Consider the following 21,097-nt stretch of genomic DNA (forward strand, 5'->3'; position numbering starts at 1 on the left):
AGGTGTCAGGAGAAGCTTCATGGACTTGGGAAGTACACTGTGAGGCAGAACCGGAGGTGCCGGCTCTGGAGGCAGAGTTACCTCTGGGCCCTTCTGAGTTAAGCCCTGGATCTCACCACTAAGCCTGTTTTCACATCTGTAAAACAGTCATATGTACAGATGGCATGATATACATGAAGTTGCCTGGTACATCGCCTGACACAAAGACAATAAATGCTGGCTATTTTGTTTTAGGAAGTGAAAGAATACATAAACAACAATTTTTTAAGCCATTATGAATGGTTGTAATTTGATTAAAAGTCACTCATCACAAACCTCCTGTTTAAAGGCGGCCAGCCTTCCTCAGGCTTATTTCCATGTCCTCACAACTGAGCTGCAATCCTTCATTTACAAAAAAATCGCATTTTCTCCCTGTTAAGAAAATTTTAAATGAAAGAATTTGAGCATTTAACTAGCATATTTTGAGGTGACCTATGTCAGAACACGTGTGTCCAGGATGTTGTTCAAGTTAAGGGAGATGCAGCAGTTGTCTGATAATAGATTTTTAATTTTAAACAACTTTTTAAATAGATTGGGTTTTGCTATGCTGCCCATGCTGGTCTCCAACTCCTGGCCTCAACTGATCCTCCCACCTCAGCCTCCCAAAGTGCTGGGATTACAGGCCTGCACCACTGCACCTGACCCGATGACAAATTATATCCAGGATGGCGATTATCAGAATGATGTTCTCTCATCTCTTCGCAAATACTAGTCACCCATGACTATTTACTTTATGGAAAACAAATTCTAAAAGAGCCCCTAGGCCAGGCGCGGTGGCTCACACCTGTAATCACAGCACTTTTGGGAGGCCAAGGCAGGCGGATCACGAGCTGAAGAGATGGAGACCATCCTGGCCAACGTGGTGAAACTCCGCCTCTACTAAAAATACAAAAATTGGCCAGGTGTGGTGGCAGGCGCCTGTAATCCCAGCTATTTGGGAGGCTGAGGCAAGAGAATTCCTTGAACCCGGGAGGTGGAGGTCGCAGTGAGCCAAGATCACGCCACCGCACTCCAGCCCGGCAACAGAGTGAGACTCTGTCTCCAAAAAAAAAAAAAAAAAAAAAGGCCCTAAGATGTGAGGAGGTCAAGGAGTATGAGAACATACTACAGGACAAAATGTTTGGTAAAAAGGTGCATTACAAGTAAATGGGACTATGGTATTAAGGAACAAAGAAGGAAGGAAGAAGGGGGCTACCACTAGCCTACAAGACGGGGGGGCAGAAAGCTTTACGATGGAGGATGCTCTGTGGTTTGTCTGATCTTTATTAGCCAAAGGCCTAAATATTTCAGAGTAACATTGCAGCCAATAACCTCACACATTTAGGATTGAAGAAAAACTCTTCAGGGACAGAACAGAAAATGTACTTAATGATATTACACCATACCAAAGCTTTTGCATTTCAGAAGGTAGTAATTAAAAAGAAGCACTACAAAATTTCACTGTGTCCCACATGAGAACCCTGTAATAAAGGAAGTTACAGTTTTGTGAAAGGAAGGGCAAAGCTCTTTAATTTTTAGGAAGTGAAATGGAAGTCTCCTATGCCATTCAATACTATGGGCTCTATGCACTATCAGAAACAAAGTACCCCAAAAAGACAAACCCCAAAACAATCCAGGTGAGGCGAAAATGAGCAATAACCTTAGACACTAGCTCCAGATCACAAGGCATTCATTTTAATCACTTTCCTTCTATAACCCCTCTGTATCAGGTACTAATGTGGACCCCTGTTTAAGAAAAGCCTGGAAAACAGAAACTATCTCACACTGTCATATGCTTGGGTTTAATGATACCACACAACCCAAACAAGGCCAGCTCTCAAATGAATGTCATCAACCCTAGCTAATAATGTCCCTGTGGTGGATATATCCAGAGACTAAATTTCATCTAGCTAAAATTCTTCTAAATGACTTGTTTTAAGAGATCTGTAGGTGGATGGGGAACATCACACACTGGGGCCTGTCATGGGGTAGAGGGAGGGGGGAGGGATAGCATTAGGAGATATACCTAATGTAAATGACGAGTTAATGGGTGCAGCACACCAACATGGCACATGTATACATATGTAACAAACCTGCACGTTGTGCACATGTACCCTAGAACATAAAGTATAATAAAAAATAAAAAAAGAGTTCTGCAGGCTACCAAGGATTTCAAAGTGGAGCCTGCTTCCCCTGGGATTTATTTAGTTTTGATGCAGTCTGCAGTTACTCCTGGGGACCCTTTAACCCACTCTCCAGCTCCTCCCCAGGGAGGCACAGAAGCCAGGCATTGCCAAATCCACAGCAGACAGCCACAACTCCGCCATTTTGCCCATCAGGGACCTAAAGGGGCCTTCCTGAAACTTCGACTGAATTAACTACTGGAATATCCATGCTTTTTGCTACTTCCACCTAATGGCTGTCTCAGATGCAAAAGGCCCCACCATAGGAGAATATTAAGAGGAAACTCATTTGACGCTGAAGTAATTCTGCTGTTCCTAATGAAAATCTTCGTCTATTTTATAGGCCATGCAATTTTTCTAATCTGCAATGATCCTATAAACGCACAGCATAATAACACAATTAACTACCTTATCTATTTGGATACCAGAAGACTAAGGCACAACAAAGTTAAAACCAAAAACAAAGAACACATTAGCACCTACTCTCTTCTGATGAAGAAATTAAATTAGGCATAAAATAAAGCATAACCATACCAATACTTTGATCCATTTTAAAGCTTTCTAAAATTTTAAAGAACTAAAGTGAATTTTAAAGTATTCTGTCAGCATTATATTGATGAGCCTACTAATCCTGTTCATGTTAGGTATATTCAAGGTATGTTCCTGAATTGTTTACAGAAGCCAGTGAAAAACTTTATGGATACAAATTCAGAAACAAGAACACTGAAACTTTGACAGATTAAAATCCCTAGGACAATATCCCACCCATAGCACGTACTGTGTAGAACTGTTTTTATCCTAAATATGTTTGCTATCTGGAAAATCTAGGGAAGAATTTATCTATTGGATGCATAGTCTGTTTACTAAGAATTCTTAGTAAACAGAGTACAAAGTCTAGATTTATGTGTTTTTTCCTCCTATTTTGGGACCTAGATATGATAATCCAGATTACAAAAACAACAGCAAACTGCAATAAAGTGTAACGCTGAATTACACTACCTGCAATGTTGAGTTTTCCTGCAGGGTTTACACAGAATCTTGACACCATCTTGCCCATTATTCTGTCTAGGAAGCCTAATGCAACAATGACTTGAGACTGCTGAGTATATATCGTTTGGTGGTTACCACTCAAATATTATTCAAAGTTTGTCTCAAATCAAATAGCTTCCCAAATGGGTTGACCCAATAATAGCAAAACTATTTGGACCCAGGTTTATGCTAAAGAGAAACTCCCCCGACCACAGAGACTGAGCCCAAGGCAGGGCTGTGGCCCAGTTTCCCACAGACATCAGGGATCCACCTGAGGAGGCAGAGCACAATTACACTCTAAGACACAGTAGGTCAGTTGCGCAACAGCCCTGCTGTCCACACTTTCCTTCTAAATAACACAAAAGATACGGTCCCCTCACAAACTGCTGCTCCCTCAGCACCACCAGAAGCCCAGGCGTGTTTAGGGACTCCAAAAGAAGCTCACATAAATGTTTCAGTAATACTGCTTTCATTAACATACCTAAAAGCCTCCATGACTCCTCCTGGCCCTCCTCAATGTGCCCACACTAACACCACACATCCCCATCAGCACACACCTAACATGAATGAAGCCTACATTTTGCTTATTTGTAAGGTCAAATTTCCACCCCCAACGGAAGCACCTGTATGAGAGCCGCATTTTCACGTCTGTTTGAAAACTTGGCACACACTGAGCAGCAAAGAAGCCTGCGGAGCAGCCTTCACCACTGCGCATTCACTGGCACTCCACCAGAAGTGAGCACATCTGTGTCAGGGGTACCCAAGAGGACTTCCAGCTTAAATGCAGTTTCAGGTCAAAGCAAGCCAGCCCAGGAAGAATGTGTTTCCCCAAGATCACGCCTGGGCTAAAGGAATTCTGGAAGGCTCCAAGATGAGTCGGCCTTGGAACCACATTTAGATGACTTGAGGACATCCCACTAGGAATTCTTTGGGCTCCAGAGAGAAGGGAGAATGTCAGGTAGGACAAAAGGGATCCCTGAACCACCTGAGCAAACCTTACCATATGGAGAGTTTTCCTTGTATTAAATATTAAACGTTTTATTCTAATGCTGCAGTTCGAATCATGTCTTTTTTGGAAACACGGACGATATTGTTGTCATAAATTAAGACAAGACTATCTTTATAAACCTCCAAAGACCAAAACAAAAGAAAACAACAACAACAACAACAAAAAACAAAAACACCTCACAGTTGCCTTTGGAAGTTATCGATATTATTTTTAGAAAAGTCTTGATCTTTTAAAAGACACTGGCTACACACAATACGCATTTGTTGTTTGAGGATGAAAACACAAAAATAATTATATACAGTTCATTTTAATAACTTTAGACAAATTAGCAAAGGCAGAAGGAATGAATGATTAAATGAACCATTTTTTAGGATGATTCAAACCAACGGAAAATTAGAACCTCCCACACAAGCCAATAATTTGCCATGGTACACCTTAAACTCCTCTTTGGAATTTTAGTCCTCGTTGTTTCAGCGTCTTCACTTTCAATTTCCTCCAAAAGGGAAATGACTATCAACCATTGTGGCTAGAATCTTGCACACAAGTACAAAGGTTTTGTATCTCTTCCAAGCTACTATTCAAGGATACTCTGCACATGTATCCCATCACTTGAAGTAAAATAAAAAATTTTTAAAAACGATACCCTGACCTGCTGCTAGTTTTCCACCACAATGTATGTATGAGCACATCTGGAGATGCCTTTTCTCTACTTCTCTTAAAACTACAAAGTTGCCAATATGGTCCAGTAGGAAGAGTACTAGAAGTCAGGCCTTGTATGTCTGTGTCCAAGTTAGATCATTACTGTGCATGTGAATCTGAGCTGTATGATGGCTGGTGCCTCCGTACCATATAACTCAATGGTGCATTGTGAAGATTAAATGAGAACATGTTTGGAAAACAAAAAACAGACTACACGTATGAAGAATGCTACCAATTTCAAGCATATTAGAGAATTATTCTATAAACTCACGATATTCTAGAACAAAATGCAAGATTTTTAGAAGAAATTATTGGCTCTACTGTCACAGATACTTATATAACAAAGAGAGAAGCAGTAAGGTCAGCCTAACAGATTACTTCAGCATTTCAACTCTCAAAGATCACTCTTCACTGAACTAACATGTAGTCTCTGATATTTCAATTTACTTTCATTTTGATTACTGACAAAACTAATTTAAATTCTGACAGCCTAGTTAAGATTGCAATGGATGACTTAGAACTGTTGTTGACTGAACAAAGTGTAAAACAATCGTTCTTCAGTGGTACCCTATCACCTCCAAAAAGAAAAATTTTACATTTTAAACATTTAAAAAATCTATCACACATAATACATAACCAAACCTAGAAAACTCTTTTAAAGAAATATTTTGTTCGAAAATTGCTTGCTATTCCTAGCTTAATTTATAGCTACTTTGAAGACTAACATGGTTATCCAATATATTGAGGTCTATCTTCATGAAGTCTCTGAAGGAAATACATGAATATGACTTTAAAAGGACCATTTGGGCCAGGCTGTTAGCTCACACCTGTAATTCCAGCACTTTCGGAGGCAAAAGAGGGAGGATTGCTTGAGCATAGGAGTTCAAGACCAGCTGGGCAACACAGTGAGACCATCCTGTCTCTACATTTAAAAAAAAAAAAAAATTAAAAAATTAGGTGTGGTGGTGCACATTTGTAGTCCCAGCCACACAGAAGGCAGAGGCAGGAGGATAGCTTGAGCCCAGGAAGTTGATCCTGGAGTGAGACGAGTTCACAACAATGCACTCCGGCCTGGGTGACAAAAATAAATAAATAAGGGACCATTCAGAGAATCAGGACTCAAACAGAACACGTCCAGTTCATCCTGCCCAAGTCAGTGTTAGAGCACTTGCCAGGGGTGGGGATAGGTGGAATGAAGGGCACCAAGGAGGAAGGGTCTCAAAGGACCTTGTGTCAGTCATTTTTATTGGGAACACAAAACCAAAGATCAATTTTTATCTTCATTTTTGTCACTGGAAAATCCAGGCAAAATTAATTGGGAACCTGAGCAAGGCCTAGCTAAAGTGGGCCTAGTGTAAACTATTTCAATCCACTGACAATTTCAGAAGTTACTTTATTTCCATTCACATTTCAATAACATAAATTAGGATCTTTTGATTTGGCCAAATCAATACTGATCAATGTAATTTTCATTGAACAATTATTTACTAAGCCCCTACTGTATACTACGTACTGTGGAAATAACAAGTAGGCATTAAGGCTCAAGGCTCTCCCTGCCTCCCATGGTCTTACACTTATGTACAGAAGGCTGACAACACGGAAACGTTAAGGTGCAGCACACGCAAAACAAGAAAGGAAAGGCCCTACGCTGGAATTGGGACGTGAAGCAAAGGACAACTTGGATTGTTGGATAAAAGGGGATGGGAATTCTCAGTGTTGGATAAAAGGGGATGGGAATTCTCAGTGTAGGGCAGAGCATGAACCAATGTTGACAGACAAACTATGTGGTGGTGCAGAACATGTGTGCTAGAACCAGACCAGCCCGATTCAAACCCAGTTACTGCCTGAGTGCTCTTGGATAAGTGGCTTGTGATCTTTGGGCTTGGTTCCCTTGTCTGCAAGAAGGAAATACTAACAGTACTTACTGACCACTGTGCAGAATATCCAATAAATATGAACTATTAGTGTTGGTGAGGAAACTTTTTAAAAAACACTAGTAAGGTATCTGGAGAAAACAGAAGAGGTCAGTATGGCCATATATGAGTTTAGACACAGAAAGGGGGAAGAGAGAGAGAAGGTATGGTGGGTGGGGCCTTAACACAGGAGCATGTTTTTTACCCTACATGCAATGCACAGGAGAGCAAGTGGAAGATCAGAGGACAACAGAATAAAGTTATAATGCAGAACCTAGAGCAAAGCACCAAACCTGTCTTCCCACCTGGATGATAGGAGAGTTCGGGCCCTGCTGGGAAAGCAGAAAGGTATTTCTGATTATCCACAAATGTAACTGTGTGTGGGTGTCTGTATTTTTGCATACATCTACATTGCTCTTGATAAGTAAAAGCACCTCCAGGAGCTGCTGTCCTTGGCTGTGGTTCTTCCCCCACCTAACAGGAGGCTGCTGCAGCTAGTGCTGAGAGAAGGGGCCTCCAGAAACAAGTTACCTTCAGGCCCTCATCTCTGTCTCCCTCGCTGAAAATGACAAGGTTTTAGATTCAAGCTTTGGCTTCTGTCTCATGACTTAAAGGATACTTGATTGTTTTCAAACTTATGGCATAATCTGATATTTTCATAGCCAAAGGAGGGCAGGATGCTGGGGCCAGGACCATTTGTTTTGAAAACAAATTTTAAAAGTCTCCCTCCATGAAGTTGACTGCTTTCATTACATTTTATCCATCACTCACAACATTTGGCATACAAACTTGGTTCTTACATTTTGAAGGTTTATTTTTGTTCCTCGAGGTCATTGTCTAGGCTCAACCATAACATCTTTCAGGTTGTTTTGAACAGCTAAAAGGAAATTAAAGGAAATAATGGCCTACAATGTAACCATGGATTGTTCCACATAAACATGGATAAAGCTGCAACAAAGTACTCAGGCATTAGTCAGTACCCTGGTGGGCACACAGGAGATTCAGGGTCAAGGCTGTGCATGCTGCAGGGGTATGAGGATAAGCTGCAAAGGCATCAGACTCCCCCCACCCACCCACCCCTCCTCCTCAATGTGAAAGGCATGATTACCGCCCCCCCCCCCAACCAAATGCATACTAGAAGGCAAGTGGTCCAATTCTTGAAAACTTAACTTTTAAAAGGTTGATGAGCACTTCCCACAACAAAATTCGATTATATACATTTTATGTGATGTTAACCTTACCCTCAACAGATCCCATCCTCCTTTCTTTCTTCTTCCACCAACCAGATGCCTTGACCTCTAACTGCTTCCTTTCCTTCCTGTTACAAACCAGATGTGTGCCATGCAACTTAAGACAGGGTCTAAAAGTCACAGTTACTAGCAAACAAAGGAACCTTAGCAGATAGCTCAAATATTTTGTAGAATGGGTCACAGAGTCTAATACTCTGTCCACTTTATGAAGCACATATAACCACTTTATGGATGACGGCTAAGAGATACCTGCAGACAGGAACACCACACCTTAGGTTATTAACTTTTCCTATTTCATAGCACTTCTTCCAGTCACTCCTCCTACCAGGATCATTCTCCTCACCAGCTCAAACTAAGTAAACTAATCACCTCCATTAATCTAAAGTTTTGTTGGGATTTAAAAATATTGTACATGAACTTTTTGATCTATACTCAATGCTCAGAACAGAACAGAGCTGAGCACAACATAAAAGAATGAAACAGAATGAAACAGTAGAGGAGAAAAGATAGATCAAGGGTGATATCCGTGACCAGTTCTTAAGAGGTTAGACTTGCTTCCTTAGTTTCAGATATCAATGCAAAATAATTTATCCTTTCTACTTGGCTGGAACAAACTTACTTCAAAATAAAAGAGTTTTATCAAGTTCTATTTCTGCTAAAAGATAGCAGAAGAGCTGATGAAGGAGACGGATGCAGAATGTGCCTGCTGGCTGGCACCTTCACCACCAACCTCTCTTCCACTCTTCCCTCAATTGCCATCTAGTAAGAGCAAAATTGCAGGCAAAGTTAAACATTAAGTACTAAAGAAAGGGCAGTGGAGGGGGGTTTGATGCAGATGGCCTCACTCAGGGAATGTGCCTTGTCAAACTCCAGGCCAAGATGCAGTAGCATGCTGGCTGTTCTGGGTCCAAATTTCTTAAGTCCATCCTTAAACCAATAAATTCTGCAGCTGTCACTCAGGCTACAGTTCATGGAACTTTACCTAACAAAGCTGACAACTGGTCCTAGAATGCTGATCCTGTAGATTGAGAACTTTTGTGCATTCTGGTTAAATTCCTACTTGGTATGAAATCCTGGAGGCATGGTGCTTACAGTGACATGATGACAAAGATTCCCTGCAGCCAGCCTCCCATCCCCCTCCACCTTCGGAACAGTCTTTATTCCCAAAGCATCCCCAGCCACTGACTGTGCATCAGCATCCTCTGGACTCTTCCCTGCAGGTTCCCTGAAGATCACATTTTCCTCTAACCATTGAGGTCTCCTGTAGCACCTCCAAAGTAACTCCAGGACAAAGCAGCCTACTAAAGCATTCTTCAGCATGTGCTCCACAAAATAATGGTTCCTTTTAGGGTGATTTGAATTCACTGAACAGGCCGGGCGCGGTGGCTCAAGCCTGTAATCCCAGCACTTTGGGAGGCCAAGACGGGCGGATCGCTAGGTCAGGAGATCGAGACCATCCTGGCTAACACGGTGAAACCCCGTCTCTACTAAAAAATACAAAAAACTAGCCGGGCGAGGTGGCGGGCGCCTGTAGTCCCAGCTGCTCAGGAGGCTGAGGCAGGAGAATGGCGTAAACCTGGGAGGCGGAGCTTGCAGTGAGCTGAGATCTGGCACTCAGCCTGGGCCACAGAGCGAGACTCCGTCTCAAAAAAAAAAAAAAAAAAGAAAGAAAAAAAAGAAAAAAAAAAATGAATTCACTGAACAAACACCTTTGGGACACTCTGGCCACACAGAATTAAACAGGATTCATTCCTAACTGCACAGTTTTTTAGAGCCTTGAATACACAAAACAACGCAGAACAAACAAGAGCAAAACTGTTCCCTAACTTAAGACTTTGTTTTGTTGGTGGGATGACATGCATGCACATGCACACCACTCCACACACACAATTTCTCTGCCCACGCTTCTTGACAGAATATACCAAGAAACTGATGTTCAGCAGCACACATTTCAGAAAATGCTGATCTAATGGCAAGATGGTGGTAATGAGGAAGAAGATCTAAGTCTAGCTCTATCCTTCTGACTAGACAAACTTTATATCCTTTATGTCTCAGCTTTCTTGTATAAAGTGGGAAAACAATGCCTGTCCTAAATGCCCCACAGAGTTGTAATGGTATGTATAACTGCTTCAAAAAGCATAAAGTGCTATGTATTGGTGAGATTTTATGATTATGCCAAGGTAGAAGGAGAGGCTCTCACTGAAAGCCCCAGCACTGCCCAAACTTCCTACCAAATAACACACCTGCCCTAGGTATCTGAGAAGGCCCAGGTGTTCTGTGGGACTTGCTGCTAGAAGTAATTGAACCATGCCTCACTCTTTGATGGAGGGAGGAGGAGACCAGACAATCCAAGCCAGGTGGGATTATCCCATGTGAAGCAAGACCCAGAGTAGACCTCTTTCTCCTACATCCCACCCCCCAACAGTCAACATCATCTTCAAAAATACACAGGCAGAGTTACGACAGGAGAAGAATGGGCTAAATCTTTTCCACCTCCTTAAATGCTTCTGTAAAAAGACAAGCAAGGTACAGGAAGGAACAAGCAAAGAAGGGGAAAAGAAGACAGGAGAAGAGTGATTCAGAAGTTGATTTGCTGAGAAGGCAGCAGAATGAAAAAAAAGGTGGGGGTGGGGGTGGGGGTGGGGTAGGAGGGGTGGGACAGGGAAGGCACAATCCTAAGACTTCTCCCAGGCCAGGAAAACCCTCTAGCCTTGGCTGTGATACTACTCATGCTGTTAGGAGCCATGATGTGAGCACAGAGGCAGTTTCTAGGGTCACCACAATAGAGCTTGGAAGATGAGGAACCTGTACACAGGGTTTCCCCATTAGTGTAATATGTGGTGGGATTAGTGTAGAACCTAACTAGGCAAAAACGCCATCTGGAACTGGAAAGTTTATTTACAACACCTGACAATGAACATCAATCACGACACCTCTGAAACCTATTGCACACTATTTGCAACTAAAATGCAGGGTGCTCTTTATTACCAATTATACAAGCTCTGTATGGTCACAATTACTTCTTTTACAAGACAATTTTGATGAATATAATAATGTTGCTTCCAGGTGGTGAATATAATGGGGCTTTTTACTTTGTAGATTACCTTTGCATGTTGTCTTTTTTGCTGCTGTTGTTAAAGAGCATTTTACCTTTCATAATGTTGCTACATTGGGGAAACCAACAAAAATCCAGGCATTTTCCTTTCTCATATATTCATTCAAAAATAGAGCAGTTCCTATCAAGTGGAATATATCTGAGTGAAATATACATAATATTTACACACACACACACACATACACACACACCTGCACAACCAAATAATAATTTGTAGTCTGCAAACCATATGCTAACATTTTGGTTTTTCCACGAAACACCCTATCTTTCCTTAAGCAGGAGAAGGGGAAAGAGGGCAACAGTTTTACACAAAACTAGTGCTAAGGAGCATGGGCTTGTTGTCACACAAACCTGGAATCTACATCCAGTACTGGCACTTAGCAAATGTGAAACCTTGGCTGAGTCACTTTACCTCTCCAGGCTTCAATCTCCTCATCTACAAAATGGGGATAAACAACTTCCATTTCAAAGCATTTTTGTAAGGATTAAAATGAGATACTCCTACAAAGCACTTATAAATACTAGATATTATAGGCACAAAATCTCAAGCAAATGTCTACTCCCTGACTCCAAGCAAGGCGTACCTCATCTGACCTCATGTCACTCCCTGCACACATTCAAAGAAAACCCAGTGCTGGCATGTTCCTTAAGCAAAACACACAGAGGGCACTCGTCCTTAATGTTCACGCAACCACTATTAGCAGTAGCAACAAAAGATGCTGTCATTTGAAGGTGAAAGTCAGCCAGGACACAATCAAGCAAAATAAGTTCAAGTCCCTAACATCTCATGGCCAGAAGCTCAAAGACACTGAAGAACAAGGTGAGGCTCCAGGAAAGTGTCTACAGCACTGCTTAGCCTTCGCCTACACACTTAAATACACGGTGCTTCTGCCAGCTAGATGTGGGCCTTCTTGGGTTATGGTCAGGGCAACAACATTGGAAAGCCCACCAAGAGACGGAGTTAAGATAAGTAAGAAAAACTACAAAAGGAAATGCTTGGGCATTTTCTTGGAGATAGACTTTAGACTTTTCTGGGACACTACAAGTGTCCAGAGAGCATCACCGAAAATCTGGCCAGGTTCTGCGATCCCTTAACACCCTTTTTTGGGCAAACCCTGAAGAGACACCGCTTGAAGGCAAAAAAGGAGCGAGCACAAACAGGGCCACAACAGCCTTCACACTTGTTGCTGGAACACATGCCTTCACCTTTGAAAGATACTCATGAGAACTTGCAGAGGGCTGTCTTCATACAATAGTACAAATTGTGTTTAAATTGAGAAACCAGCTGCTCGCTCCTTGATCAGTCATCCTTTTATCATCAACAGAACTTTAATTAGCCCCCATCTGCTTCCTGTTTTATGCTACAAATCTTAACTTTCACCTGTTTGAACCAAACTGCAGTAACTACACCCATAGTAAATTAAAACAATTAACTTTCCATACAACAAGCAATTAATCCCCATTAAGCTGTTATTAGGCTATTCAAAATAATACAGAATTCAAATCAACTAGTTTCCCACAAATGACAATGTTCTATACAAAAATTCAACAGAAACTCTATCCCACCCACTTCTTGCATTTTTTTCCATTAAGAAGGTTTTCAAGCAGTCTGGCTTCAATTTCCTGATTTTACTATTAAGTATGGGGCCATATCTGGTCATGTAAGAACAATACATCTCAAAAAATATAATGGTGACTTTTCTTTAAGAAAACCAAGTTACAGAATGGTGTTTACCTTAAATGATAACATTTATGTAAAGCTTTTTTTTAAAGGGGATCCTACAAAGCGTTTGTGGACCACATCTATCAGCACAGCCGGGGGACGGGCTTCTGGCAGGAAAGGTGCCCTTCAACACACCAACTCCGGAATCAGTGGCTACCTCTGGGACAAGGAGGGGAGGAATTCTATTTACAGCTAAAACAGAGAGGTAGAATATGGGTACTAATTATATTGGCCCCTATGCCTTTCTTCATGTATGAAATACAGGCCTACCTTAGAGATACCTCAAGTTCACTTCCAGAATACCGCAATAAAGCAAGTATCACAGTAAAGCGAGTCACACAAATTTTTTGTTTCCCTGTGCATAAAAGGTATGCAGTATACTGTAGCCTATTAAGTGTGCAATAGCATTATTTTTAAAACACAATGTACACATCTTAATTTAAAACTGTTTTATTGTTAAAATATGCTAATAATCATCTGAGCCTTCAGTAAGTTGTGACTGGTTGCTGGAGGGCCTTGCCTCGATGTTGATGACTGCAATCTTACCAGGGTGGTGGTGGCTAAAAGCTGGGATGGCTGTGGAAATTTCTTAAAACAGCACAATTAAGTTTGCCTCATTGATTGACTCTTTCACGAAAAATTTCTCTGTAGCATGTGATGCTGTTTGATAGCATTTTACCCACAGAAGAACTTCTTTCAAAATTAAAGTCAATCCTCTCAAACCCTGACACCGCTTCATGTAATATCCTAAAGCCTTTATTGTCATTTCAACAATGTTCTTTCACAGCATCTTCACTAGAAGTAGATTCCATCTCAAGAAACCACTTTCTTTGTTCATCCATAAGAAGCAACTCCTCATGAGTTCGAGTTTTATCATGAGATTGCTGCAATTCAATCGCACCTTCAGGTTCCACTTCTAATTCTAGCTCTTTTGATGTTTTCACCACATCTGCATCTACTTCCTCTTTTGAAATCTTGAACCCCTCCCCAAGTCATCCATGAGGATTGGAATCAGCTTCTTCCAAATTTCTGTTAATATTGCTATTAGGACCTCCTCCCATGAACCACAAATTTCTTAATGGCATCTACAATTGCTAAATCCTTTCCTGAAGATTTTTAACTTTACTTTGCCCAGATCCATCAGAGGAATTACTATTTATTAAGGGCCTTAATAAAATATATTTCTTAAATAATAAGACTTGAAAGTCAAAATTATTTCTTGACCCATGGGCTGCAGAATAGATGTTGTGTCAGCAGGCAAGAAAACAACACTAATCTGCTTGCACATCTCCATCAGAGCTCTTGTGTGAGGAGGTATATTATCATTGAGCAGTTTAATATTTTGAATCTTTCATCCTGAGCAGTAGGTCTCAACCATGGGCTTAAAATATTCAGTAAGCCACGCTGTAAACAGATGTGCTGTCAGGCTTTGTTGTTCCATTTACAGAGCACGGATAGAGTTGATTTAGCATACTTCTTAAGGGCACTAGAATTTTCTGAATGGTCCATGAGCACTGGCTTCAACTTCAAACCGCCAGCTGCATTACCCCCTAATAAGAGAATCAACCTGTTCTTTGAAGCTTGGCATTAACTTCTCTTCTCTAGCTATGAAAGTCCTAGATGGCACCTTCTTCCAATAGAATGCCACTTCATCTACATTGAAAATCTGTTGTTTAGTGTGGCCACCTTCATCAATTGTCTTATCTACATCTTCTGGATAACTTGCTGCCGCTTCACTTTGTACTTTTATGTTATGGAGATGGCTTCTTTCCTTACACCTCATGAACCAACAACCTCTGCTAGTTTCAAACTTTTCTTCTACAGCTTCCTCACCTCTCTCAACCATCGTAGAATTTAAGAGTTATGGTCTTGCTCTGAAGGTGGCTTTGGCTTAAAGGAATGTCGTGACTGTTTTGATTTTCTATACAAACCACTAAAACTTTCTCCCAATCAGCAATAAGCTGATGCTGTATATATATATATATACACAAACACACACACACATATATATATTATTTGGATGAATCTATAGAGATAATATTTCCTGTCCTGCTATTAATCAGCCCAGTAACCAAGTACATAAATTTCCCTTTCCTGAAGGGAACTGAATAAGTGAGTGGTTATCACTCCAGTCTAATGGTCAGACTCTTCTAGGAAGCTTCGGATGTTATTATTCACTAGGTATGAAGTGGGGCTTGGCAATCTATTAAAACAGTCATGATACTGGAGCCAGGTTTGGGAACACCTGAACTACTTTCATGTCTAAGATTCTTTTCAGTTCTACTATTCTAAGAAAATAAGGTAACCATGTATTCCAGGTAGATTCTGATTTAACAAGAGGAAGATGAAGTCTCAGAATATTCTTAACAAGTATCTTATATGACAGGCAAATATGAGAAACACTATGTTAGCGGTACTTTTGGTTACTAACACCAAATAATAAAAGGCAATTCATTAGATATTTATGAAAGGATGTCTAAAAAACAAAATTGTAATCTTATGGATAAAAAGCCAGTTGGTTCTGGGATCAAATTTTTAAGTCATCATTGTTTTTCAGAAAGAAAAACAGAAGCAAGCATTAAGAGAATAAGGAATGTCAACCTCACCTTCCAATTCCCTGGAATTTTCCTCCCCCACTTTCCGCTTTAGTATGTAAGTATTTCCTTTGCGCGCGCGCACACACACACACACAGCCAACTTCACAATGGAGTTTTGAAAAGATTATTACTCCATATGCCAACAGGCAAGTCATGGACTCAGTGGGAAGGACACTATTCCAGGGCACAGCCTTCTCCAAGCCAGATCACACCAGCTTCAGCTGTTCCAGCTCTGCAGAGAAAGGATAATCACTTCTTATCAAACATTGGTAACACCTAAAATTCCTTTACAGTTCTGACTTCAGGGTGGACGTGCAATTCGTATTTGCCCTGAAGACATGAAAAGTGGAATGTGCTTTTATGAGATCAAAGCTTCTGCGGAAATAATTGATTCAGGTGAGCCTTACTCAGGTTAATCTCAAAAGAAAGAAGCATGAAACCTCATCCAGGAAAGTGGACCCAGCAGCTGCCCGTTTTCAACGGTTGAACACAAAAGCTAAATGACAAGATGTCCAGATGGGTGAAAAACCCTATCCTAGCTAGTGTGTGCCAGCAGGACTTAAAAACCAAACTGTATCTTTTGGGTCTGTTTGATTAAGTACATAATTTTAACTAGCTCCATGTCTGAGACCAATACAGAGAGGGGCTACTGAAAAACCAGCTCAGCCCAAATCATTGTGTGTTCAAGTGACTGACCTGTGAACTCCCTCCTCATTTCTCATATATGGCCAATTCTCCATATATGGATTCATCTACCTGTTTCCCCTAACTTCAAGGCTGCTGCCATGACACAAAGGTCTTGAAAGAATGTGAGAAGGCCCTCAGGCTAAAACTCTGGATCACAATCCATAAAATAGTGAAATCAATTGAGAGGATTGTGGCTAGCATTTCTGTAAATAATAATAAAACAGAGCAAGCATATCTTACATAAATGGCTAAGTACAGTACTATTTTGTAAAATTCTTCTACCATTGTGTGCACATGTGCACTGAGTCATACTGTAAAATGGATTTCTCACTATGCATCAGGATGGGAAGAAACTGAGAAAGCCACAGAAACAGAAGGAAACATACTACTTCCTACAGGATATGCTTTCTCTCTCTAAGAAGGGCTTAATAACAAAAGCCCAATAAAATGGTAGCACAGTCCCATTCCTGGGTTTCCAGAGAGACCCCAATCCCTTCAAGAACACCTACTCCTCACAGGCAACAGAGGGACCCCTTGTGAAGCTGTTCAGCAGCCTGCACAGAAGATGTGACTCTTGCAGTCTGGGATAAAAAGCACCAAATGGGAAATAATTGTATAGTATCACTTTTGACAATCTTTGCAACCAAATAACTTTTGAGCAAGTTCCTCATTTCTCATTTTCTTATCAACAGAATGATCATGGAATGCTAAACCTCTACAGGGTACAATTTTAAGGAAATGTTAAACCTTTTACCCGCACAAGACTGCCCCTCTGTCTTTCCTCTCTGATGGGTACAGAAGTTACTGACATGCAAAGTTAGCACAAGGGAACCATGGCTCAGGCAAACAAGGAAAAATGAATTTAGATTATGTTTACAGCCAAGGAAAGGAGACACGTTGAACAATCCTCTACTGGAAACATTGCTAAAGTGTTTTTAAACTGAAGATTATACCACCACTTAAGATATTTTTTGTCTGCTATTTTATCCAGCATATTACAAAACTGCATCTAGGACTGAAATAGCAGATTGCCTCAAGAGCAAATGACAATATTTGTACCAGAAATGTTGGCAACCAGCAGCACAGATGGGTTTCTGCACAGCAATCTTCAAAGTGGGACTCCAAGAATAACTCCACCTACTGCACCAATGTTAAATTGCTGAATCCAAAGTCAGAAGGGCTCATTATTCCATATTTTTCTACCACCTTCTTCCCAAAGGCACGTGTACCTGCCTGACCTCCTCTGCCTGAGGAGGGCTCAGAACAAAGTAAAAAAAAAGTGGGGTGGGTAGGGCGGAGCAGGAGACCACAGTGAGAAGCAATACGAACAGATAGTGAAAGATCGATTATCCGTGAGAGGAAGGAACACAAAAATGACTGGAAAGTCCAGATAAGCCAAACAGCTATTTACATGACTAGTTTTAAACTTCCCCTTCAAATACAAATAAAAAAAAAATAAAGATTTATCTTAATTTCATCTCCTCTCCAAGGCTGGGTACCCTTGCTTGAGGAGTCAAATAAAAACTTATTTTTGCAAAAAGACTCAGGGATAGAGAGAGAAGCTGGCATTAACCATGATGATTACTAGGATGGCCCCAAAGACAGTCCTTCTATACCTAGAGCACGGCTCAAGCGCTTGGAGAAAATCTTTGTTGCTTCTTCCACATCTGCTCCTCCTGCCTGCCAACTGAGATGCACTATTCTCCCTCCATTCCTCTGCATTTCTACCGAATGGTCTGGAAAGGCAAATGAAACAGAAGTCTTCACTTAATGAGACATTAACTATTAAGTCCATCCAATTAAAGTGCTGTCTTCAGTGTTCACAGTAGCCTTTCCCCACCTTTTAAGAGGGTCAGAGGGTTGATGCTGGTAATGGGTCTCTGCCCCTGTGCCACCCCAGGTTGACTTACAGGGGTAAACTTTAAGGCCTTTCATGTGAAAGGGAGTCAATGCACTGACATTTTCAGGCTAGAACAGCGCTTTTCAAATTGCATAACACAGAGTACAGAGCACTACTGCATTATGCTCCATATCCTCACATCTCCTATGGTGCGGGAGGAAGCCCAGGATATAAAGGATTCAATTCAATTAACAAAACCTTGGGAGTTCAGGCAAGCTGCATCCTACATTTAAATAAATGCCCATTTAACCCTAAAGAAACTGAGTAGAGGAGGGTTAGGGAGTGCTCATCTTCCACCCTTCCTCTCCAATAATCAAGGTGCTCCTTGCTCAGGCTCTAGTTACAATTCCCTGAACTGCAGAGTCAGGAAGTTTGAGTGTATCTGTACAAGACTTCTCTAGCTTCATAACAAACCTTGAGTCACCTGAATCTGATCAGGCCAACTGATGTTGTAAGTGAACAAAATTCCCTGCCTACCTTTTCTTTTTCCATTTTTTGGGCTAAAAACCTAGTGAAAATGTGGGCGGTTAAACCCTCCATAACGGTCACTAACAGAAGCAAACAATGTTAACAGAATCCCAAAGTCCAGGAACAAATATGCTAAGTTTTCATCCTTAAACTGAGTTTAAGATTTTTTGGGGGGGACATTTACTCCAAGCCAAAAAGTAACCCTAAGAAGACCCCTCTCTTACAGGGGCTGGGAAGCACTATAATTATTTCCCCCTTACCCATCTAATCTCCTCAACCCACACTGGCAGAGGCCCCAGCCTAATAAGAACAACCCTCAACCAAATCTTCTTGAAAGAATTCAGAATGAGCAACTATGGAGGCCCCCTTGGTAGAATAAAGGGCCTGTCCCTCATAAAGTCAACGTAAAAAGAGTCAAGTACACAAGTGATTTAAAAGTGTCACTGATTGACTGGGAGTGATGGCTCACTCCTGTAATCCCAGCACCTTGAGAGGCCAAGGTGAGCAGATTGCTGGAAGTCAGGAGTTCAAGACCAGCCTGGTCAACATGGTAAAACCCCGTCTCTATTAAAAATGCAAAAATTAGCCAGGCATGATGGTACATGCCTGTAATTCCAGCTACTTGGGAGGCTGAGGCGCGAGAATCACTTGAATCCAGCAGGCAGAGGTTGCAGTGAGCCTGAGATCGCACCACTGCAGCCTGGGCAACACAGCGAGACTCTGTCTAAAAATAAATAAGTAAGTAAATAAATAAAAGTGTCACTGATGCCAACTGTCCATCAGACAGTCAAGGTAGACCATCATGAAATGGCTGCAAGAATACTCTACATTCAAAGACATCTCAAAAGTACCTATCTATTCACATAAACAGTTTAATACAACTCAATCCAATTCTTGCCAATTTGAAACAAGACTGGCATAAAATATAAATCTTCTCCCCAATCAAGGCCAACAATGAAATTAAAGGAAAAAACTCTCACATGAGTACAGTCTGTATTATTTATAGAAACAACTTTCATATCCATTTCAAGTTACTTAAATTCAAAACTTGCTAATAATAGAAACAGTATGTAAGTGTCACTAAAACCGGAAGCTGCTGCAAAATAACATAGAATATTTCAGAGTCAAATTCAAGGATCTGTGTTGTAAAATATTTGGTCTTTGTTACTCTCTCAGCATTTAATTTGTAAAAAGTGAACATGTTCTAGTTTGGTTAATTAACCACTAACATTAAGTCAAATAATGAATGCTGCTGTCTCCTAAATTAATCAGAATAGATTAACAGAATCCTTTGAGCTTATTGTTTCAGAACAAATTTCAAAGCCACCACAGTAACTTTCTGGAAGTTAAAAAAGAGGAAATGTGCTTCTCATGTCAACAGCAGAACAGTTTTCAGGAGTCTCATTGTTTCAGTGCAGGGAGCTCAGCTGTCCTGGACTGGCCTGAGTCGAGACAGGAAGAGCTATCAGACTTATGGGGCTGGTCACTCAAGCATGACTGGACAAGACCAGAAGCAGCAGATGTTTAAAGGGTGATGGGAAACAACTATGCAAAGAAGCAAACACTAGCAACTTAAAGATTTACCAAAGCCTTACTCTGTTGACATAATTTGTAATCAATAAATACGTTTTAATAAAAGTCTGCAAGTTTGTATGATGGGAGCCTCTCTCTCCCTGCTGCTGTGGCCCCTCCCCAACTCCTCCCAATAACAACAGTATTATTTCACAACCCCTAGAGCAGGTCTTAAAATGTAAGAGAGATTTTAAAACTATCATTTCTGTCCAAGAATGACTATTCTGGCATAGTGACGCAAAGAGAAGCCATTCAGATAAACAAGAAACCTATTTTCCAAGAACAAAGAATTGGATTAGACTAGTAATATCTAATAACATCTAAGCCCAATGATGCAAACAAAACAACATGAGAGGAATGTGTACTATACTATGGGCCAAACGCCACAAACAGAAATCTTCTCCTTGCTAAGACTCTTCTTACATAAAGACTCCAGGCAATTATTGTCCCCCAAAATAGCTTTCTTTCCAAAATGACCATTAACCAAAAGCCCCTCTCGCAGAGCTGCAGATAGATGTCAAGTGTTCCATCAAGTGGAACAAGAACTAAAATATGGAACCTTGAAACCACAACTGCTGATATACCAAAGATGAATCCAAATAAACCAGAAAATTCACTCAGATAAAGTTTAGTTTTCCATCTCCACAGCATGGGTTATCACAGCAGTCTCAAAGGCTCACACCTGTTTCACTGGCTCAGCTGTGCCATCAATGGGAGATGTGGAGATATGCTGAAATATCGTTCCAGTCTCAATAACATACCACGCTGAACTAATGCCTTCTGTGTGGCTTTTTTTCTTTTTAAAGAATATCAAAATGCTAGGGGCTTGAGAGAGATTTAGTTTAAACATTTCACCTGGTACAGTAGCATTAGGACTTTCAAAAATACCAAATTGTTCACATCACAATGTTTCACTTAACGTTCCTCTTTACGA

General features: G+C 40.9%; 1 protein-coding gene across 3 annotated transcripts in view; it reads right to left on the bottom strand.

Moving 5' to 3' along the window:
• Positions 1-21,097, bottom strand: part of FOXO1 (forkhead box O1) — a 339,803-nt gene that overhangs the window by 240,924 nt on the left and 77,782 nt on the right. The window contains exon 1 of one of the 3 annotated variants that reach the window (XM_074021887.1): positions 1-21,097. This exon is cut by the window's right edge and continues 75,894 nt beyond it. The exons of the other annotated variants lie outside the window; for them this stretch is intronic. Within the exon in view, the coding sequence (XP_073877988.1) occupies positions 1-21 (21 nt within the window). The 5' untranslated portion in view covers positions 22-21,097. 3 annotated transcript variants of the gene reach the window in all.

Source organism: Macaca fascicularis, chromosome 17 (genome assembly GCF_037993035.2).
Source record: "Macaca fascicularis isolate 582-1 chromosome 17, T2T-MFA8v1.1".
Classification (NCBI taxonomy): Eukaryota; Metazoa; Chordata; class Mammalia; order Primates; family Cercopithecidae; genus Macaca; species Macaca fascicularis.